General features: G+C 42.0%; 2 protein-coding genes across 4 annotated transcripts; both read right to left on the bottom strand.

Moving 5' to 3' along the window:
- Positions 1-1,089: 1,089 nt before the first annotated feature.
- LOC130189776 (V-type proton ATPase catalytic subunit A-like) lies at positions 1,090-9,305 on the bottom strand. Its single transcript, XM_056408714.1, has 15 exons — positions 9,199-9,305; positions 7,846-7,943; positions 7,298-7,426; positions 6,483-6,697; positions 5,541-5,678; positions 5,295-5,446; positions 5,037-5,199; positions 4,831-4,939; positions 4,503-4,625; positions 4,294-4,408; positions 3,434-3,497; positions 3,115-3,318; positions 2,670-2,764; positions 1,850-2,021; positions 1,090-1,768 (listed from the first exon to the last, which is right to left on the bottom strand). The coding sequence occupies exons 2-15, from the start codon at positions 7,925-7,927 to the stop codon at positions 1,676-1,678; spliced, it is 1,854 nt and encodes a 617-aa protein (XP_056264689.1). The 5' UTR covers positions 7,928-7,943; positions 9,199-9,305; the 3' UTR covers positions 1,090-1,675.
- A 357-nt stretch (positions 9,306-9,662) lies between these two features.
- wasf3a (WASP family member 3a) lies at positions 9,663-17,475 on the bottom strand. Of its 3 annotated transcripts, none has more exons than XM_056408725.1 (9): positions 17,387-17,475; positions 15,203-15,367; positions 13,903-14,037; positions 13,293-13,446; positions 13,106-13,223; positions 12,309-12,469; positions 11,547-11,750; positions 11,200-11,471; positions 9,663-10,831 (listed from the first exon to the last, which is right to left on the bottom strand). In XM_056408725.1, exons 2-9 carry the CDS (start codon positions 15,333-15,335, stop codon positions 10,674-10,676), a joined length of 1,335 nt encoding a protein of 444 aa, XP_056264700.1. In that variant the 5' UTR covers positions 15,336-15,367; positions 17,387-17,475; the 3' UTR covers positions 9,663-10,673. The 3 variants fall into 3 exon arrangements, with proteins under 3 accessions (XP_056264700.1, XP_056264707.1, XP_056264714.1); XM_056408732.1 differs by having other exon boundaries at positions 15,203-15,364; XM_056408739.1 differs by having other exon boundaries at positions 10,743-10,831; positions 11,172-11,471.
- Positions 17,476-18,653: the final 1,178 nt, after the last annotated feature.

Genomic DNA, 18,653 nt, shown 5'->3' with positions numbered 1-18,653 from the left:
AAGAGAAGAAGGGAAGCAGGTGCATTGTGAGCTCTTAGCGGACGAACCTGGAGCCCACAGAAGTCTCGTCAGCGTGAGTCTGGACGAGATGAATCAATGCAGAACAAGAAAAAGATGTTCTTACTCCTCTGGGAGGAGCGTCCATTAGTCTTGATGGAGCCCGCGATAATGGCCATAATCTATTATGGAGGAATTAATACTGGAAGTCAGGCTTAACTAAGACTATTTTAAGAATGAAAAGCTGATGAATTGTGAATCAGAATGGTATTTTTCAAAACTTTAAACTTTTTATTAAATGTTAAGAAAAAGTACTTGATTTTATAAGCATGTTTTCAGATGTTTTAATTATATATAGTAACATCAAAGGTATGTAAAAAGATATTTTGTGAACTAAGTTATGATTATGAGTTTTGGTTTTATTCATGCTTTCTTTTTTTATATATTGTCTGTCACTGATTTATGTAAAGGAGACTTTTAATCACAATGAGGCATTTCCTGGTTAAATAAATTTAAAATTTAAATAAAATATATATATTTTTGTAGTTGCAGTTAAAGTTAAAAACTTTACTGCATTGTTTCTATAAAATGAAAGTGATGTTTTGAACTGATGTGACAGAAGGCATAAGCAATACAATATTTCTCTCAATCCAAGTATACATAGTAAACAGATACACTATATAGATGATAGTGTCATACAGGGTTTGGTGTAATTAACATGTTTTCTTCTCACTTTTTTAAAGCCTTTAAAAACACATTTATGGGGAAAATAAGGTTTCAAGGAGTCAATCAGAAAGTATTTCTCTCTGCTGCCACCTAGCGGTCAGAGTCCGTCACTGAACAGCCGTGTGGTCACGAGGGGTCAAAGGTTGATTCTCACTCTTCTTCAGCCGTTTCAAAGGGTAAAGTAGACTTTATATCACTTTACAATAAATTTAAGAATAATCTTGGTAATCCAATGTATTTATACTCTGCTTTATAGAGCGGCCAATCAGTGGAGTTTGCTTTGTAAATCAAAGATCTTAAATTTCTGGAGATACCCAGGAAGTGATTTTCACCACTTTATAACATTGACACAAAAAACAAACGGTAGACTTTTTTTTAAACATTTATTTCAGGAGACAGCAACATACCACACATATAATATAGCGAGACATCCGATAACAACACGACTCTTTACAGACTCATTCACATCTTTTTCAAATAATCACAAGAATATTGTCCACGACGTCACGATCACGCTTAAAGAGGAAAGAGGTGGCAGAAGGACTCTCGCCACCCCCGCTACGCAGTCCCCTTGCCGTTGTGCACGTTCCCGTTAGATTGAATTAAATATGCATTGATCACGGTCACACCTGGGGGGGGGGGGGGGACATCCCTGTCATCTCTTTTGATGCAGCCATTGGTTGTAAAGCTCCTGATTTGGGGCCATGTCGGCTATATCTACTGAGCACAGCGTGTATTCAGGGGTCCGAGGGGATTCCAGGACTGTTCTTTATTTATATTTAAGTAGATTAGTCATAAATCAAACAAAACGCAAAGGAATGTTTAAGTGGACGTAAACACACGGGAATAAAAGAGGTCACATGACTGAGGTAAACATTCAATCTGCACGAGGTTGCACTGCACTGTTTTTTTGGGGGGATGTTTGGGAGATGGAGCTCGACGGGTAGGAAGCTCATTCCTCCAGAGTCCTGAAGGCGTTCTGCATGTCCTCCATCAGCTGGGCGAACTCCGCTTTGATCTTAACCTCGCCGTCCTTCACGGGGTCCTGAACAACGACAGAGAGAACACGTCATTGATCCGGGCCGGACTCGGGACGCGCGGCGGTGAAGACGAGGGGCGCTCGTACCATGAACTTCAAGGAGCTGATCTTGTACAGGATCTCGCCCAGGTGCTCCTTGATCATCGCCCAGGTGATCTTGTTGTCGCTCTGCGCCGTGGACTCCACCGCGTGGCGGGCCAGGTCGTAGAAGGAGATCATGTTCGCGAGGATGCCGACGGTTTTGTAGAAGGGGCAGAACCTGAGTGTGTGGGGACAGGGGGGGGGGGGGGGTGGGGAGATCAAAGATTACGGAACCATCGAGTGGACGACATTTAGTTTCTTAATTTCTTCCCAACGGAAAATCACTTTGATGTCTTAAATACATACATTTATTTCAAAGCTGCATAGTTGATGCATCTCATATATATATATATAATGTATGTGTATGACATATACATATTATATATATGTCACACATATTATATATATATCATACATATAATATATATCTTAGATATATATATATATATCATATATAATGATACACAAGTTATATATATATTATTAATTCATATATATATATACATACGTATATACAATATATATCATATTTAATGATACATGAGATGTATATATATATATTATTAATTCATATATATATATAAATAAATAATATGTTCCCATGTTGCCAACTTCCTGTTCTTTTGAGAACATTTAAATTGTACAAAGGGCCTCATATGAACATTGTGTTTGTCTTTAGTTGTTGTGGAGTAAACAGAGGAGCTACTTCAACGTCTACGACATCTCAATGAGTTCATCGTAGACATCAAAAGGTGGGAGAGACATTTCAAGCACGGAGAATATAAAAGAAGTGCTTTGAGGAGGAGGAGGAGGAGATGCTCTTCACCTGTCGTAGGGCGTGTAACTGTTCTGCTGCAGGAAGTCGTCCTTGAGGAGCTTTGCGACTTCCAGAGTGATCTTATCGCTCTCGGCCAGAGACGCCTGCGAGCGAGACAACGTCACGAGGATCAGTCAAATGTATTGTTGAACTATATGCCTCATTAATGTATCGAAGCCTCTTCTATAAAACACAGATTTTACACATCAAATGCTGTAAAATGTTATCAGGGTTCATCCACATGCTGACCAATGGGTGTCCAGGACAGTAAACAAAATTTCCATGACCAAACATTTTGTGAAATTTCGGTGTGTACACAAGTATATACCTTAAACGAGACAATAGTTTGATTAAAATAATAAATATGTATATAAATGTTTATTCTTTTAATCAAACTGCGTAAATGAAGATTGAAATATAACAAATTTAGACGATTAAAAGCTGAACCCCTCACCTTGCCGACGAGCTGCACGATCTCCGACAAGTCCTCCTCCTCCTGCAGGATCTCTTTGGCTTTCGTACGAAGAGGAACGAACTCGGGGAAATGCGTGTCGTAGTATTCATCCAGAGCGCTCGTGTACTTGCTGTAGCTGATCAGCCAGTTCACTGACGGGAAGTGCTTCCTCTGAGCCAGCTTCTTGTCCAATCCCCAGAACACCTAACGATACATTTAAAATAAAACATTTGAGACCAGCGACAGTGTGCAAAAAAGATCAATCTCCTGCCAGATGAAATGCAAGGAAAGAGCTGACGAGACAAAACTCGTCGCTTACCTGAACGATGCCTAATGTGGCCGAAGTGACGGGGTCTGAGAAGTCTCCACCAGGGGGCGACACACTAACAGGAATGCACAGTATTTAAGGGAAAGTCAGACGAATAATTGTTAATCTTGCATCTATGTTTTGTAAGGCGGCATTCTTGTGCAAAAGGAACTGAAGAATATGTAAATATTATCACAAAACGCCCACTCATGCACACATTAAACAATCGTATACAATGGAGGACTTTGGGATGGTTATTTTCATTTAAACTGAGAATAGCTCTAAATAATAATTAAATTACAATACTTTAACAATCCTCTGATTTTAATGCACCACGCTGCAAATTGTTTTAAAACTGTATGACAGAACATTGGGAGTATGACCTCATGTTTCACTGCTTATACAGTGGGTACAGAAAGTATTCAGACACCTTTAAATGTTTCACTGTTTCATTCCAACCATTTCCTAGGAAAAAAATATAAATGTAGAAATTTTTGCAACAAAAAAAAAGAAAATTAAAATGAAATTACATTTTTTTTAAATTAAATTACAAATTAATTAAAATTAAAGAAAATTGTAATTAAATATATATGATATGCCGTATATATTAATTACAAATTTAATTCAAAAATTAATTTAAATTACAAATTTATTAAAAAAGAAAAACTGAAATATCCCATGTGATATTTCAGTTTAAAATGTTTTAATAAATGTGCATAAATGTATACATTTATGGTTTTTTCTGTTAAGATTAATGAGAAATAAAATAAACTTTTTTGATTTTAGCAAATGGCTGCAATGAAACAAAGTGTGAAACATTTTAAAAGGGGTCTGAATACTTTTCGTACCCACTGTATGAAAAGTCAACTCACGCTCCTACGATGCTGATGCTGCCCTCTCGCTCTGGGTTTCCGAGGCACTTCACGCGGCCGGCGCGCTCGTAGAAGGAGGCCAGCCTGGCGCCCAGGTAAGCCGGATAGCCGCTGTCTGCAGACAAAAAAAAACACGGGACACGCCGGCCGTCTCGCACTCGTCCTCGCAGATGCAACGACGTCGCATCGCGCAGCCGCCGTGAACTCACCGGCGGGCATCTCGGCTAACCTCCCGGAGATTTCCCTCAGAGCTTCGGCCCAGCGAGACGTCGAGTCGGCCATCATGCTCACGTGGTAGCCCATGTCTCGGAAGTATTCGGACAGCGTGATCCCTGCAAGAGGTGTGGCAATGCATCAAATGTTTCTTATAAAGTGAGAGGGAAGGGAACATTCACTCTGTATTTATGCCAGCGGCGTCCGTCCGCTCCATCCTCAGGAAGCCATCGAGCAACGTTCTTTAAAAATGTTGGCACAAACCTCCACTGGCACTCACGCTTAACCAATGAGACGGCTCCCTATGAAGTGGATGGCGGGTACCTGTGTAAATCGAGGCCTCTCTGGCGGCCACGGGCATGTTGGACGTATTCGCCACCAGCGCCGTTCTCTTCATGATGCTCTCGGTCTTGCCGTCAACCTCCATCGTCAGCTGCAGGACACGAGCGTCGTTAAAAAAAAGAATACAACAGGAACGCTGACATCACTTCTCTTTAATTGGATATTTGGGGGGATTTTCTTCCACCCACCCTGGGGAAATCCCGCAACACTTCAGACATTTCATTCCCGCGCTCTCCGCAGCCGACGTAGATGATGACGTCGCTGTTGGAATACTTGGAAAGCGACTGCGAGATCACCGTCTTGCCGCATCCGAAGGCTCCGGGGATGGCGGTGGTGCCGCCCTGCACGCACCTGCACAGCGCCGCGGTCGTGTGTTATGTCATAATAATAATGTCAAAACGTGCGGTTCCACGACAAAATAAAGAGGCTGGAGTTGTTCTACTCACGGGAAAAGTGCGTCCAGAACTCGCTGGCCCGTCAGCAGCGGATGATTGGCTGGAAGCTTCTCGGTTACCGGGCGGATCTGTCGCACCGGCCACACCTGCATCATGGTGAACTTCTCCTTCACGCTTTCAAATTCGAGCTCCAGAACCACATCCTGAATGCAACGGGGGCGAGGGGTGGTCAGAAAAATCAGACCCACGGAAATCAAACAGAGCGCATTGCCTCCGGACACACACACACACACTCACAGAAATGTCGTAGTTTCCGGGTGGGGCGAGGTAGGTGACGGTGCCTCGGTTGCGAGGTGGCAGCATCAGCTTGTGCTTTATCAGCGAGTTCTCAAACACCACGCCGTAGATATCGCCGCCCGTCAAGTGACTGCCGACCTAGAGGAGGAGGAGACGTGCAATTAGAACATTTACAGGAGGGGAGACAATTCACACACACAGAGAGAGAGACACATACACAGAGAGAGAGGCACACACACACGCACACACAGAGAGACACATACACAGAGAGAGGCACACACATACACAGACAGAGAGACAAACACACACACAGAGAGAGAGAGAGAGACACACACACACACTCCAGAGAGAGGCACACACACATGCACATACACACACACAGACAGAGACAAACACAGTGAGAGAGAGACACACAGTGAGAGAGAGACACATACACAGAGAGACACAGTGAGAGAGGCACACACACACACAGAGAGAGACACATACACAGAGAGAGGCACACACATGCACACAGACAGAGAGACAAACACACACACAGAGAGAGAGAGAGACACACACACATACAGAGAGAGGCACACACACATGCACATACACAGACAGAGACAAACACACACACACACACACACAGAGAGAGACACACATACACAGAGAGACACACACACACAGCGAGAGAAGCACACAAACACATACACAGAGACACAGTGAGAGAGAGACACATACAGAGAGAGAGAGACACACACACACATACAGAGAGAGAGACACATACACAGAGAGACACACAGTGAGAGAGGCACACACACATGCACAAACCCACAGAGACAAACACACAGAGACAAACACACACACGGAGAGAGAGAGACACACGCGAACACACACACACGCACACACACACACACACAGCGAGAGAGGCATGCACACACACACACAACTATTTGGTCTTACCCGAAGACTCTGGCCGGGCGTGAATTCCCATTTCAGGTCTCTGTTGAGGGCCCCGATGTTCACTCCTCGTGGGATGTAGATACTCTGCGTGAGGTCGTTGATGTCCTTCAGTGGACGCTGGATTCCGTCAAAGATGGAGCCCATGATTCCCGGGCCGAGCTCCACAGAGAGGGGCTTTCCCGTCCGGAGGACGGGGTCGCCGACGGACACACCGGCTGTGGCGTTTAAGGCAAACCACACAAACCGCAACACGAGTAAAGTAGCTCTAAAAAGTGTCTTTTGCAAGTGAGTCTTAAGGTCATGTTGCGTTACAGGGTTCACACACACGTGTCGACCAATGGGTGTCCAGGACTTTAACCCAAATTTCTATGACCAAACTTTAAAAAAATATATATATATTCATGTATACATGAAAAAATGAGAAAATGTCAAGAGCATACAGTAAATAACCTTAAATGACTCAAATAATAGTTTAGATTAAAAGAATAAACATTCATGTCTTCAGTTACGGTGCGTTCACTTGCAGTGCGGAAAATGTGCGAGTACGAAGAGAGCGTATGTGTCGGATTATATTTAGAGCGTCTTTCTTTTAAAAAGCATACTAATTATTTAAAACTCAACGTAAATGAAACGTGTAATTATAACAACATTTCCATGACTTTTCCAAAACATTTTTGGATTTTTGTTCCCCAGGACTTTTTCCAGGCCTGGAAATAACCATTTTAAAATTCCATGACTAATCTATTTTCTCCCATGACCGTAGGAACCCTGAACATGTATCACAGCGGCGGGCGGCGGGGCAGCAGAAAGGATACAAGTCTCCTCGTAGACCTGGATGGTCGCCATGTCTCGCTCCAGGCGGATGATCTCTCCCACCAGCTCGCTGTGGCCGACGCGCACCAGCTCGTACATGGCGGCTCCCGCCATCGCGGTGGCCGTCACCACTGTTGAAGAAACACGACGTTCATACGACGACACTTTATGGAGAAACACGTGTGTCGAGCCTGAGTTGACTTCTAGAGATAACGCCGTGACGGAGGTCCTCGAAATAACAAAGGAACATATAAAGAACAAAAGCATCCAAAGGTGAATTATGCTGAAATTCATAAACCATCCATATATACACACATATATACATCTACAGACATATAATATATATACACATATATATATATACACACAAGTAGTTAGTATGTTTTATTGTTTACGTTTTGTATTTCAAAAACATTTAAACTGCTTTGTAAAAAAAATTATATGTTAATGCAATTACTGGTAGATTTTTTTTGTTTAAATACAAGATAACACACGGCTTTTGAATTAATAAATCCAAAACAAGGCAGAGAAAAGAGACGACGCAGCAGACCTGGTCCAGAAACTCCATGAACAAATCCAAACTCGCTTTCTCGCTCCTCATCCTGGATCTTGGGAAGGTTTGAGGTATCCATCTTGAAAGATTATGTCCTGCAGCAACAACAACAAGTGAGGAACTAGTTTGAGACACGAATGCTGCGAATTTAATCTGAATACACTCAGTCACACACACACACACACACAAACACACACACACACACACAGAGAGAGAGACACATACAGAGAGGCACACACATGCACAAACACACACACAGAGACAAACAGAGAGAGACACACACACAGAGAGAGAGAGACACACACATACACACACAGAGACAAACACACAGAGAGAGAGAGACACACATACACAGAGAGACACAAACATGCACAAACACACACACACAGAGACAAACACACACAGAGAGAGATAGACACACATGCACAAACACACAGAGACAAACACACAGAGAGAGAGAGAGACACACATGCACAAACACACAGAGACAAACACACAGAGAGAGAGACACACATACACAGAGGCACACACACACACAAACACATACACAGAGAGAGACACACAAACATATACAAAGACACACAAACACACACACAGAGAGACACACAAACATATACAAAGACAGACAAAACACACACACACACAAACACAGAGAGACACACAAACATATACAAAGACAGACAACACACACATACACACACAAACACAGAGAGAGAGAGACACACGCACGCACAAACACACACACACACGATGACATGGACACACGTCCCACACACACACACACGCGCGATGACATGGACACACGTCTCCCCCCCACACACACACACACACACACACACGATGACATGGACACACGTCCCCCCCCACACACACACACACGATGACATGGACACACGTCTCCCCCCCCCCCACACACACACGATGACATGGACACACGTCCCCCCCCCCCCCCACACACACACACACGATGACATGGACACACGTCCCCCCCCCCCCACACACACGCGCTCTCTACAGAATCAATGACGTCCCATTGAGCTGCGACGCTTCATTCAACAGGAGTCGAGGACCGAGTGAGCGGAAGGTCACAAGCGAGCCGAGTGAAGGCCTTCCGTGAGAGACAAGGTTGAGAGAAGTGTGGTCGTCATCCAGATGGTGTCATATTGTCTCACCGCACGCACGCGCCATTGAAAGGAAAGCTGATTAGTGCGCGTGCGGCCAGGCTACCTAGCCAGCACAAACTGTCCTCATCGTCGGAAAGGTTACGCTACATTGACGACAACATTTGGTCCAAGATGGTCAGGAAACAACACAACGGTTGTAAACTCATATTATATATAGATGTCTCACCGTGTCTCAATGTGTAGTTCTCCAAGGTTTGTCTACAACGCAGCAGGCTGACGAGGAGCTGTGTTAATCACCTGCCAGGCACAGGACTGTCACGAGAAGAAACATCTCCATTGTGGCTCCGCCGGTTTCCCCCTGTACTCGCTCTGCGGGCTATCAGTGGAGCCAAAATGGCGTCCGAAGCTCAGTAGTTTCCCAGTCGAGTTCCGCCGGTCTAAACCGCCACCGGGCTCATTACTGCCCTCTGGTGGATATAAACGGAATCACACGTAACAAATAAATGCACCAATGGTACAACGACAACATATTTACAACTTTATTTATATGTTTGATTATCAGTTACAGGCTGTAACTTACAGCTGTACTTTTTAACCAATTAAAAACGTCACAACAGCTTCAAGATAATAACACTGTCAGATTCTGATTGGCGTATAAATGTCTGCCATGTGTACACACTCACACAATGGTAATTTGTCAAGGCAATTCAACTTTATTTCAGACACATATGTCCATATTACAAAAATAATAAAGCTTCTGTATATGTGTATATGACTACAAACAACATTATGATTTGTTCTACTATGTAGATTATACTATAAATATAACTACAATTGGATGGTGGTGCCCAGAAACAGTTTATATTAAGATGAAGAGGAATCATGTTCGTGCTAATACTGACTTTTAAATCCACATTTTCAAAGACCTTTCATAATAAATAAGAATTTAATGGCAGAACAAAACTGTATTCAGACTGGTCTTGATACACCTACCGTGGTAGTGGAATAGTCACACAATGAGGTAGCAATTATAAAATGTTGCATGGAATTACATAATATCGGGAGGGGTATACATTTAGTCCAAAATATTATCACAGATGTATAATTTCAGAAAATGTCGAAAATACATTCTGGAATCCTTTCAAGTTTGACTTCATATATTCCTGCACTTGATTATAAATAATAGGCCTCTTCCCATAACAGACATTTCAATTGGTGATATTATGAAAAGTACTACTTCAATGATGCCTCCGTTCTTCTCAAGTATCCCAGTAAACTATAGTGTGCACATTACCAGGATCTTGAAACTGGAGCAGCTTAATGGAATGCAGCCAATCAATTACTTATTTATTATTACCTGCAACTTCAGAACATGTCTTCAGTAAAGAAGGAAAAAAAGGCCTAGAACTGGAACATCAGATTTTAGGGTCTTCTGCACAATGTCGGGAATGAGTATGCTGGGTTAAATGTTTACCAGAATTGTATTAGTATTTTCAAAATGAGAAAACTAATGGCTAACATTAAGCAATCATACAACTTACAACTTCTGAAACCTGAAAAAAAAAGTCCACCTGTTTTTCAAAGAATGCTGCATGAAAAACTAATGTGGCATCACATGAATAATGCAAGAAAGAAGTAATAACGGTGGTCGGCGGCAGCAGTGGGTTGTTCCTGCAGTGTCCACCAGGGGGAGCCAAAGAGTCAGTCCGACCACTCGTTCTCATCCGGATCCGAGTCCTCGTCAGAGTCGCTGAACTCCACCGCAATGCGCCGGGACAGGATGGTGGCCACGTCGTTGCCCACCGGCTCCCGCTTGTTCTGCTGCTCCTGCTGGTCTTGCACTTTCTTCAGCTGGATGCCTGATAAGAACACACACACACACACACACACACACACACACACACACACACACACACACACCCACACACATACACACACACGTCACACACGCACACACGAGATCACGTGTTATTCCCCTGTCACACGGAACACATACGGTCATACACTTACGCAACAACAACAACAAAAAGAAAGGTCTTGAGAGCTAATTGATCGTCTATAAGTAAATTAATTTTTAGTTTTGGTGATTAAACTAGAATTTGTTGCTGCAAATAAAAAAATATTTGCTCTCAAATTTAAAAAAATTGCTCTCAAAACCTTTTCTGTTTGTTTGCGTACAATAAAGACACACATCTCTACCTTCATAACACCCCCCGGACCGACTCACCCATACGGATGGCGGACAGCAGGTCACTCCTCCCATCTCTCACAGGTTGAGTCTCCGCTCCGAGGGGGCGGAGGGGCGGAGGCGGGGGTCCAGGGGGAGGAGGGGACATGTGCGACCCCGGAGGGGGTACAGGTGGGAGCGGGTAGCCCGGGCCTCCGCGCACAGCTCCATTATTATGGGATGACGCCGGTGGCCGCGCACCCGCAGGGTAACCAACGGCTGTCTGGTCTGATGGGATGGGGGGCCCCGGGGCAGGAGGCGGGGGGAGAGTGCTGAAAGAAAGAGGATTATCTCGCAGTGGAAATAATATATGACATTTTTTCTCTGATCATGCAACATAAACGTACTCGTAATCTACAGGTGGATGTGCCGGACCGGTCAGAAGCTCTGCGCCTGCGCAGTTGACTCTCTTGTCGTCGATGCTGTGGTATTCGTGCTCCACAGGTGGTGAGGGGGGTGCGCTGCCACGCACGTGATCACGTGACCGAGCCTGATTACAAGCCGCCTGGGCTGCAGGCGGTGGAGGGACGGGGTATCCCAGGAGGTCAGGCCTGGATCAACAGAGAACAACAGAGAGCTCCACGCGTCCAGATGGTGCAAGTGTCGATATTACAAATATAAATTGAAGCTTTACATGAAAGAGGCCAGAAGGTCACGACCCCTAAAGTACATCGCCTATTTAATTCCTCCCAATCTTTAATGTTCAACACAGTTTCCAGTGATACGTCTTTGCTTAAATCATCATATGTTTGCATATATCACATCTTTTTTTAATGTACATTAGTACTTTTCTCAGTTATTTAAATCTGAAGATTGACAGATAACATAGTGACAGAGAGATAGAGAACATTTAACATTCGTAAATATCATTTAATTATTTACATTTATACAGTATATGTGACACACACACACACACACACACACACACAGGTGTTGTGCATGATTTGCAGTGACTATAAAACAATAAATTGTAATATACTATATCAGAAAGAGAAGGTACAACAACTTTTCGGTGGTACAAAATGTCTCCACAGCTGTGCAATAATTTTCTTTTTTAAAACATGTATCTCTACTTTCTTATGATATAATATATATTAATATGAACCAACCTGCCGTCCGGGGAGAGCGAGCCCTCAGACGACGCCCCCCGACGGAGACTCTGCGGATGGCGAAGCTCTTTGTCGGACGCCATCGTGTTCCGGTTTCTCACCTTCCTCACCTTCTTCATCTCTCTCTGGAGGGTGCTGCTTTCCACACTCCTCTTTTGGTCCTGGGGGGGGGGGGGGGGGGGAGAGATATGGATGAAGGGACCGAAAAAAAGAGAAAAAAAGAAAAAAGAGATGTGAAAACACGTGTTTTATCATCTCTCAAAAAAAAGTGTACTTTTTGGTATATTCTAATCACATTCTAAATATATATAAAGTATACTTTTGGTATCTTAGAATCACATTCTAAATATATATAAAGTATACTTTTGGTATCTTATAATCACAATATAAATATATTAATAATATATTTAAAATATACTTAAAATACAATAAAAATATAATTTAAGTGAACTATCGGCATGCATATTAGCACATATACAAAACTGTACTTAAATTGTACTAACTATACTTTAAGTTGTTTAAATTTAGCCCAAAAATATACACTTAATAAACTTCAAATAGTACTTAAATACTATTAAAACACAACTTAAATATTCCATTCCATAATCCAAACCGCTTATCCTTTTCAACTTGAATATATTAAAATGAGTTGTTCCAAAATAACACACTTTAAGTATACTTATGATTCGTAGGTTCGACTCAAGTGTTCTAAAATTATATATACTTAGCATATTTATTTTTCACCCGCAGGACCGAATAGACACACATGAAGCAGCGGGGGAGGGGCTCGCTCTCACCCTCTGCCTCCTCCTCTCTCTCCTCTTGTCCTCCGTGTCCTGAAGCATCTTCTCCTTCCACAGGTCGAAGAAGTACGACGGGTCGGAGTAGAACTTCATGGCGTCGGTGGAATCCTCTCTGGGAAAAAAACAACCCCAGTGAGACGAGTGGACAGGCGCTGGGACGACGCGGCGCGGCGCGACTCACCTGAAGGCCGTGAGGTCGCCGAGGGGCGGCGGCCTGTCGCTGCCGTCGTGCATCTCGGCCACGGCGTTGGGAGCGCTGCCTTTGGACAACACCTGCTGGTCCTGGAGGGCGGAGCTCCTGAACGCCTTCCTCAGGTTGACGTCCTGCAGAGAGACTGAATACGAGGACACGTTTCAACCCTCCTGTCACCTTCAAATGTATAACATCTTTTACCCTCGGGGTCAATTTGACCCAGCAGTTAAAACCTCCAGAAAATTATTAGAATTAATATTGTTTCCCTTGTTTAAGTGTCAGGTACTTTATGTTTGTTTGTTGACGACCTAAATAGCCTTTTAAATAAATAAAAAATTAGATATTTTTTATATGTTTGACACAGTGACAAACAGCCTGGGGTCAAATTGACCCCAAAGAAGAATATGTGTTCCCAGTTGTCCCCAAAAAATTAGGAAAAGTCATGAAATATGAAGCAAAAAAAAGTATGTAAATTTGTTGTTGTTGAGACGTTAAACATTGAATGGGGTCAAATTGTCCCCAAAGGTCATATGAGGGTTAAAAAAAAGTGTAGAACACACGATTCACCGACGACGACCATGAGGGCGAGAGGACTGACCTTCCTCCACGCTGGGGTCCAGCTCGGTGACCTTGACGGCCAGGCGCTCGATGCGGTCCTGGAGGGAGTTGGCGCGCCCGTAAAAGGTGTTGGCCTCGTTAAAAAGATCCCCGAAGACATTCTCTGCATGTTTACCTGCACGGGAGGGGAAGAAAAACAAGGGAAAAGAACCAGCAGGGAATTGGAAAGGAAGCCATGTCAATACATGAAAATACACCTTACAATGTGTGTGGATTACACGTCCAACAGGTCTGATCCACCTTGGTGGGAGCTATCATTAGACGGCCTCTGCCCCCCCCACACTGCCCGCGGTACAAAGCTTCACGGTATAAGCTGTAAGCTCCTGTAACTTCACTAAGTCCACGCAGACGCACACTGATCGCAGGATTCACGGGGGCCAGGTGTCCAGGAGCAAATGTGCTTCCCTAAAAATGGTCTTGTCCCCTCCAAATTGTACTTCCCGTTTCACATATTTCAGTGCACACACGAAAATGTGTTGTCTCCTTTCACTAGAAGTGTTAATATACAACATTCAGAGTGTGAAACATGAAACATGAAAGTGTATTTTTTACACTAAATTGTGTCGTTTCCTTTCACTAAAAGTGTTATACACAACACACACTAACACACCTGTGTGTTGGTTAAAAATACACTTTTATGTGTCATAAGACCACACCGTGAGTGTTAGATTTTAACACTGTTAGTGAAAGGAAACAACACAATTTAGTGTTAAAAATCCAATATGAGTGTTAGATAGTTAACACTATGAAAGTGTTAACATGTTAACACTATCCAAAGTGTACATTTAACTCTGAATAACTCTAATTAAGTTAATTTTAACACTATACTCTGCTTCTGCTGATTTAAGTGCACAGTAGATAGATGTCACTTCATGTCTAGTGTTGGATAACAATGTTTTTTGGGGCTCGTTAGCAACTAAAAGTTAAAGTTAAACACTGTCAGACGGTATTTTTGTGTTCTTCAGATCATCTTTCCAAGGATCAGGAACATTGATCCACTCCGAATGCTAATTTATGTAACTCTGTAACGCTTCCTTCTGGTCACATGACGTCTATTATCCTGTCCATCCTGGAGAGGGGTCCTCCTCTGTTGCTCTCCTGAAGGCTTCTTCACTTTTTCCCATTTCTTGGGAGTTTCTCCAATCCGATGTGAGAGGTCAAAGGTCAGGGATGTCGTATGTGTCCAGGTTGTAAAGCCCTCGGAGGCAAATTTGTAATTTGTGACGTCGGGGCTATATAAAACAAACTGAATCGAAGTATCCGAGTAGCCGTGGTCGTACTCAGACTGCTGAGCTGGCGGATGATGGCGGACAGCGTGTCGTTGGTGACGCACTCCAGCTCGTTGCCGATGCCGTCGGGCACGGCCCCGTGGCACAGGTGGCGAGGCCGAACGTTCCCCTTGAGCAACGGCATGACCCTCTCTCACATCTCGGCCGCGGCCCCTGCTGAGGGGACAGAGGGCGGGTCACTGTGGACCCCTGTACTACCTGCAGGCTCCAACCACAAGCACACAATAAACCATATTCATAAAGCTACATCACGCATATTAAACAAAGTGTCTGAATGCAGAAATAACTCTCTAAAGGTTAACTCTCTCCCAAAACTCATCCCAGACTGCACTGAACTTTTTACATTTTCAAATCACAAATCAAAACCCACCTGTTTTTAAGTTAATTGTTTTCATTTATGGTTTGTATGGTAATTTTAGTTTCTTTTATTTGATAGATTTTAGGATGTGTCTTTGAGTACCTTGAAAAGCGCTTTATAAATTAAATGCATTATTATTATTACAATTATTATTATTATTATTATCATTATCATTATTATTATTATCATTATTATTAATAATAATTTAATACTGTATTTCTAATGATTTCAGTATTTCTGTATACTTTCTCTATAATTTTAAATACAAATAAACTCAAATATAATATTTATAAATTGGATAAATTTTTTAATCTGTTGTAATTGTCCATTTTATCTAAATAAAATTAACGTGTAAATCAGACGGTTATAATTTTTTGTTTTGGTTATATTAGTTTAATAGAAATGAAACTTTTTCCTGGTTTGTGTTACACTTTGAATGTCACAATGTCTCACCACCTATCAAAGTGGTTCATCTATTGTATGTTTATTAAGATTAAGCATGTTTTGAAGGGGGGTGGGGGGGGGGGGTGATAAAGAAGTGTGAAGACTACAGATTTCACTTTACACTCCTCTATTAAATGGACTTAAAAACAAGAGATCCGGTGTGTGTCTGTATAATTACAGGTTGAGAACCGCCGCCACACGATAACAATAAGAACATCAACTTTACATAATTACCATCATTTTCATATTTTCGATGCACCAAAACAAGTCGGACCGAACCCCTGAACGTTAAGAGCCACGAACACAACAACGTAGTTCACATTCTGACATTTTAATAAATATTAAGCCTGATATGAAGTCATACATGTAGGGTCATTGTTTTGGTTTCAACCTGTCCATCAACTGAAGCCTGACACGCAGTGTGTTCCCTATTGATGTCGCAATGGCAGAAATAAGAAATATATTTTTACAATCAAGTGTTTCACAGCTACATGAAGTCACAACAAGCGTTTTTCTGTTATCTATGCGTTAAAAAAAGTATTCTTATTTTTAAATCATCTTTAGTGTCAATTTTTTCAATTTTGTCTCTTGTCCGACATAAAGTGAGTAATAAGTAATAGTAATTAAAGTGATGAAGTAATAAAGTGCAAACAGTTAACAACAACAACAAAGAACATTTAGACAACATATTATTTATAAATTAAGAACTATAAAAATGACTTTGCGCCCGTATTGTAGCAGCATGTCTAATCAAATTCACAAATGAAAGCTTCCACAAATAATTATTTCTTTATTCTTCCAAAAAGTAAAAATGACTTAAAAAAAAAAAACCTACAAGTATTTATACTCCTCCTTGATCACATACAAAACACTTTAATATATGAATAATGCAAGAAAGTAAGTGCTTTCAGGGTGGCCCGATTTCCCATAATTCACAGCGTCATGCTGGCACAACGCCTCCAACAGGTGACAACTCAGCCACACACCAACACGACACACTGGATATCTAAATAAGTTTATTTTTTAAACACTTATTGTGGCCATTTGTCCAATAAATAAAAAATCAAGTTGCCACTGACACTTCATGAGTTTGTGGTTTACGCAGATAAAAGTAAGGATTACCTTTTTTAAGATCATTTATAAAACAAGAAAACAAAAGAAAGCACAAAATAACTCCTAACGCTGCCTCTCCATCAGCCTACCCAGGTGCATGCTGGTCCTGTACCTGCCTACTCCTACATGTAACCACAGGTGCACACAGTGTTACCCAATTAGGGAACAAATGAACAATCATAAGACTAAATATATCTAACAACAACAACAACGAATTAAACTAAACTAAAAATTAAATAAATAGCTCCTATCACACCTACCATAGAGGTTTATTTCCCCGTCGGTCCGAGCTGTTTCCTCCAAATTAAAGGAGCCCGGAGCCGGCCGGCTGCAGCCGTGTGCCGGTCGGTGGCCGGAGTCATCTCTGCCGGGCGGAGTTCACTCTGGATACAAATCTCTGTGCTCCAAATCACAGCTTGAGCATTAAGGGATTTACAGATTTACTCCAGTCGTCCAATCACAGTCCTCCAATCCAGCCGCTTCACATCCAGCGTTTTTATTCACGGATGTATTATTCCCGTGTTTTTATGAATATATTCAGTAAGTTGCGGCCTTCTATGAATTGGATATGAGTATCACGGCTTTTTATCCTGGGAGCATGTTTGTCAATAATTTCAAAAAAACATCATAAAATAATTTACATGCACTTTTAACATCACTATCATTAATGATTTCCTAGTCAGAGCCAATATGAGATCATTAAAAACCTTCCACAACACGATTCATATTTCGCTTTATCATAACACCTGGCTTAATTTTGGGAATTTTTGTACATAATAATGTCGTTTGCGAAAACAGCTGCAGGAAAATATTCATGGTGAACTTTAGTTCGGATAAGATCGATCAAAGATGATTTTTCAGGACATTTCAGATTTGGCCTAGTGGGCAATCTGGGAATCACATTATGCCCTAAAATGATCAGACTGGTTTTAACCAGTTCCAATTGAGGTCACCAATCAAAATAATTGGTTCTTTAAAATTAAAAGTAATCATAACGTTTACTTTCAATACAAATCCTTTATGACTCATTTGGCTTGATTTTTAGTGGGCGGGTCATTATGACCCTGAACAGCACAGGTGTCTCATCTCTATTTATCTACATCACCCCATGAAAAAAAAAACTTACAAAATGCAAATAAAATTTAGGAGAAAATACATGTTATGGTAGACTAATGCAATTTAGATTTAGATTTTTTCAATGTACCTAAGAAATAGTTTGAACATGTATTTTTCATTAAAACGAGTGACTTCTCCTGATTAAACTCTGATCTATGGAGGGGTAAATAACTCAATTCCACTTAAAACTAATTGTTAGTAATGTTGTTGGTGATGATGTACAAACTATAGTTTTTAGAATTTTTTGGTTTCTGACCACTTTTGGATGATTCAACATTAACCGGGTCAAATTGACCCGGGAACATCACGGCTGTTTGTAAGAAACGAACAAAACAGGAGGGTTAAAGAACCCTGGTTTGAAAGGTTCTCTGTGGAACCAGAAATGGTTCTTCTCTGGCATCACTCTGAAGA

Source organism: Pseudoliparis swirei, chromosome 3 (genome assembly GCF_029220125.1).
Source record: "Pseudoliparis swirei isolate HS2019 ecotype Mariana Trench chromosome 3, NWPU_hadal_v1, whole genome shotgun sequence".
Lineage (NCBI taxonomy): Eukaryota > Metazoa > Chordata > Actinopteri > Perciformes > Liparidae > Pseudoliparis > Pseudoliparis swirei.
This window is presented reverse-complemented; position numbering and strand designations above follow the sequence as displayed.

What these genes read in the sequence shown, in the direction of transcription:
- LOC130189776 (XM_056408714.1), bottom strand. Translation starts at nt 7,927, where the DNA reads ATGGATACCTCAAACCTTCCCAAGATCCAGGATGAGGAGCGAGAAAGC. An exon ending in GTTCTGGACGCACTTTTCCC is followed by an intron (nt 5,200 to 5,294) that starts GTGAGTAGAACA and finishes GGCGCTGTGCAG; the next exon opens with GTGCGTGCAGGGCGGCACCA. An exon ending in TCAGCTCCTTGAAGTTCATG is followed by an intron (nt 1,769 to 1,849) that starts GTACGAGCGCCC and finishes GTCGTTGTTCAG; the next exon opens with GACCCCGTGAAGGACGGCGA.
- wasf3a (XM_056408725.1), bottom strand. Translation starts at nt 15,335, where the DNA reads ATGCCGTTGCTCAAGGGGAACGTTCGGCCTCGCCACCTGTGCCACGGG. An exon ending in GGCGACCTCACGGCCTTCAG is followed by an intron (nt 13,224 to 13,292) that starts GTGAGTCGCGCC and finishes TTTTTTTCCCAG; the next exon opens with AGAGGATTCCACCGACGCCA. An exon ending in TCGCTCTCCCCGGACGGCAG is followed by an intron (nt 11,751 to 12,308) that starts GTTGGTTCATAT and finishes CTGTTGATCCAG; the next exon opens with GCCTGACCTCCTGGGATACC.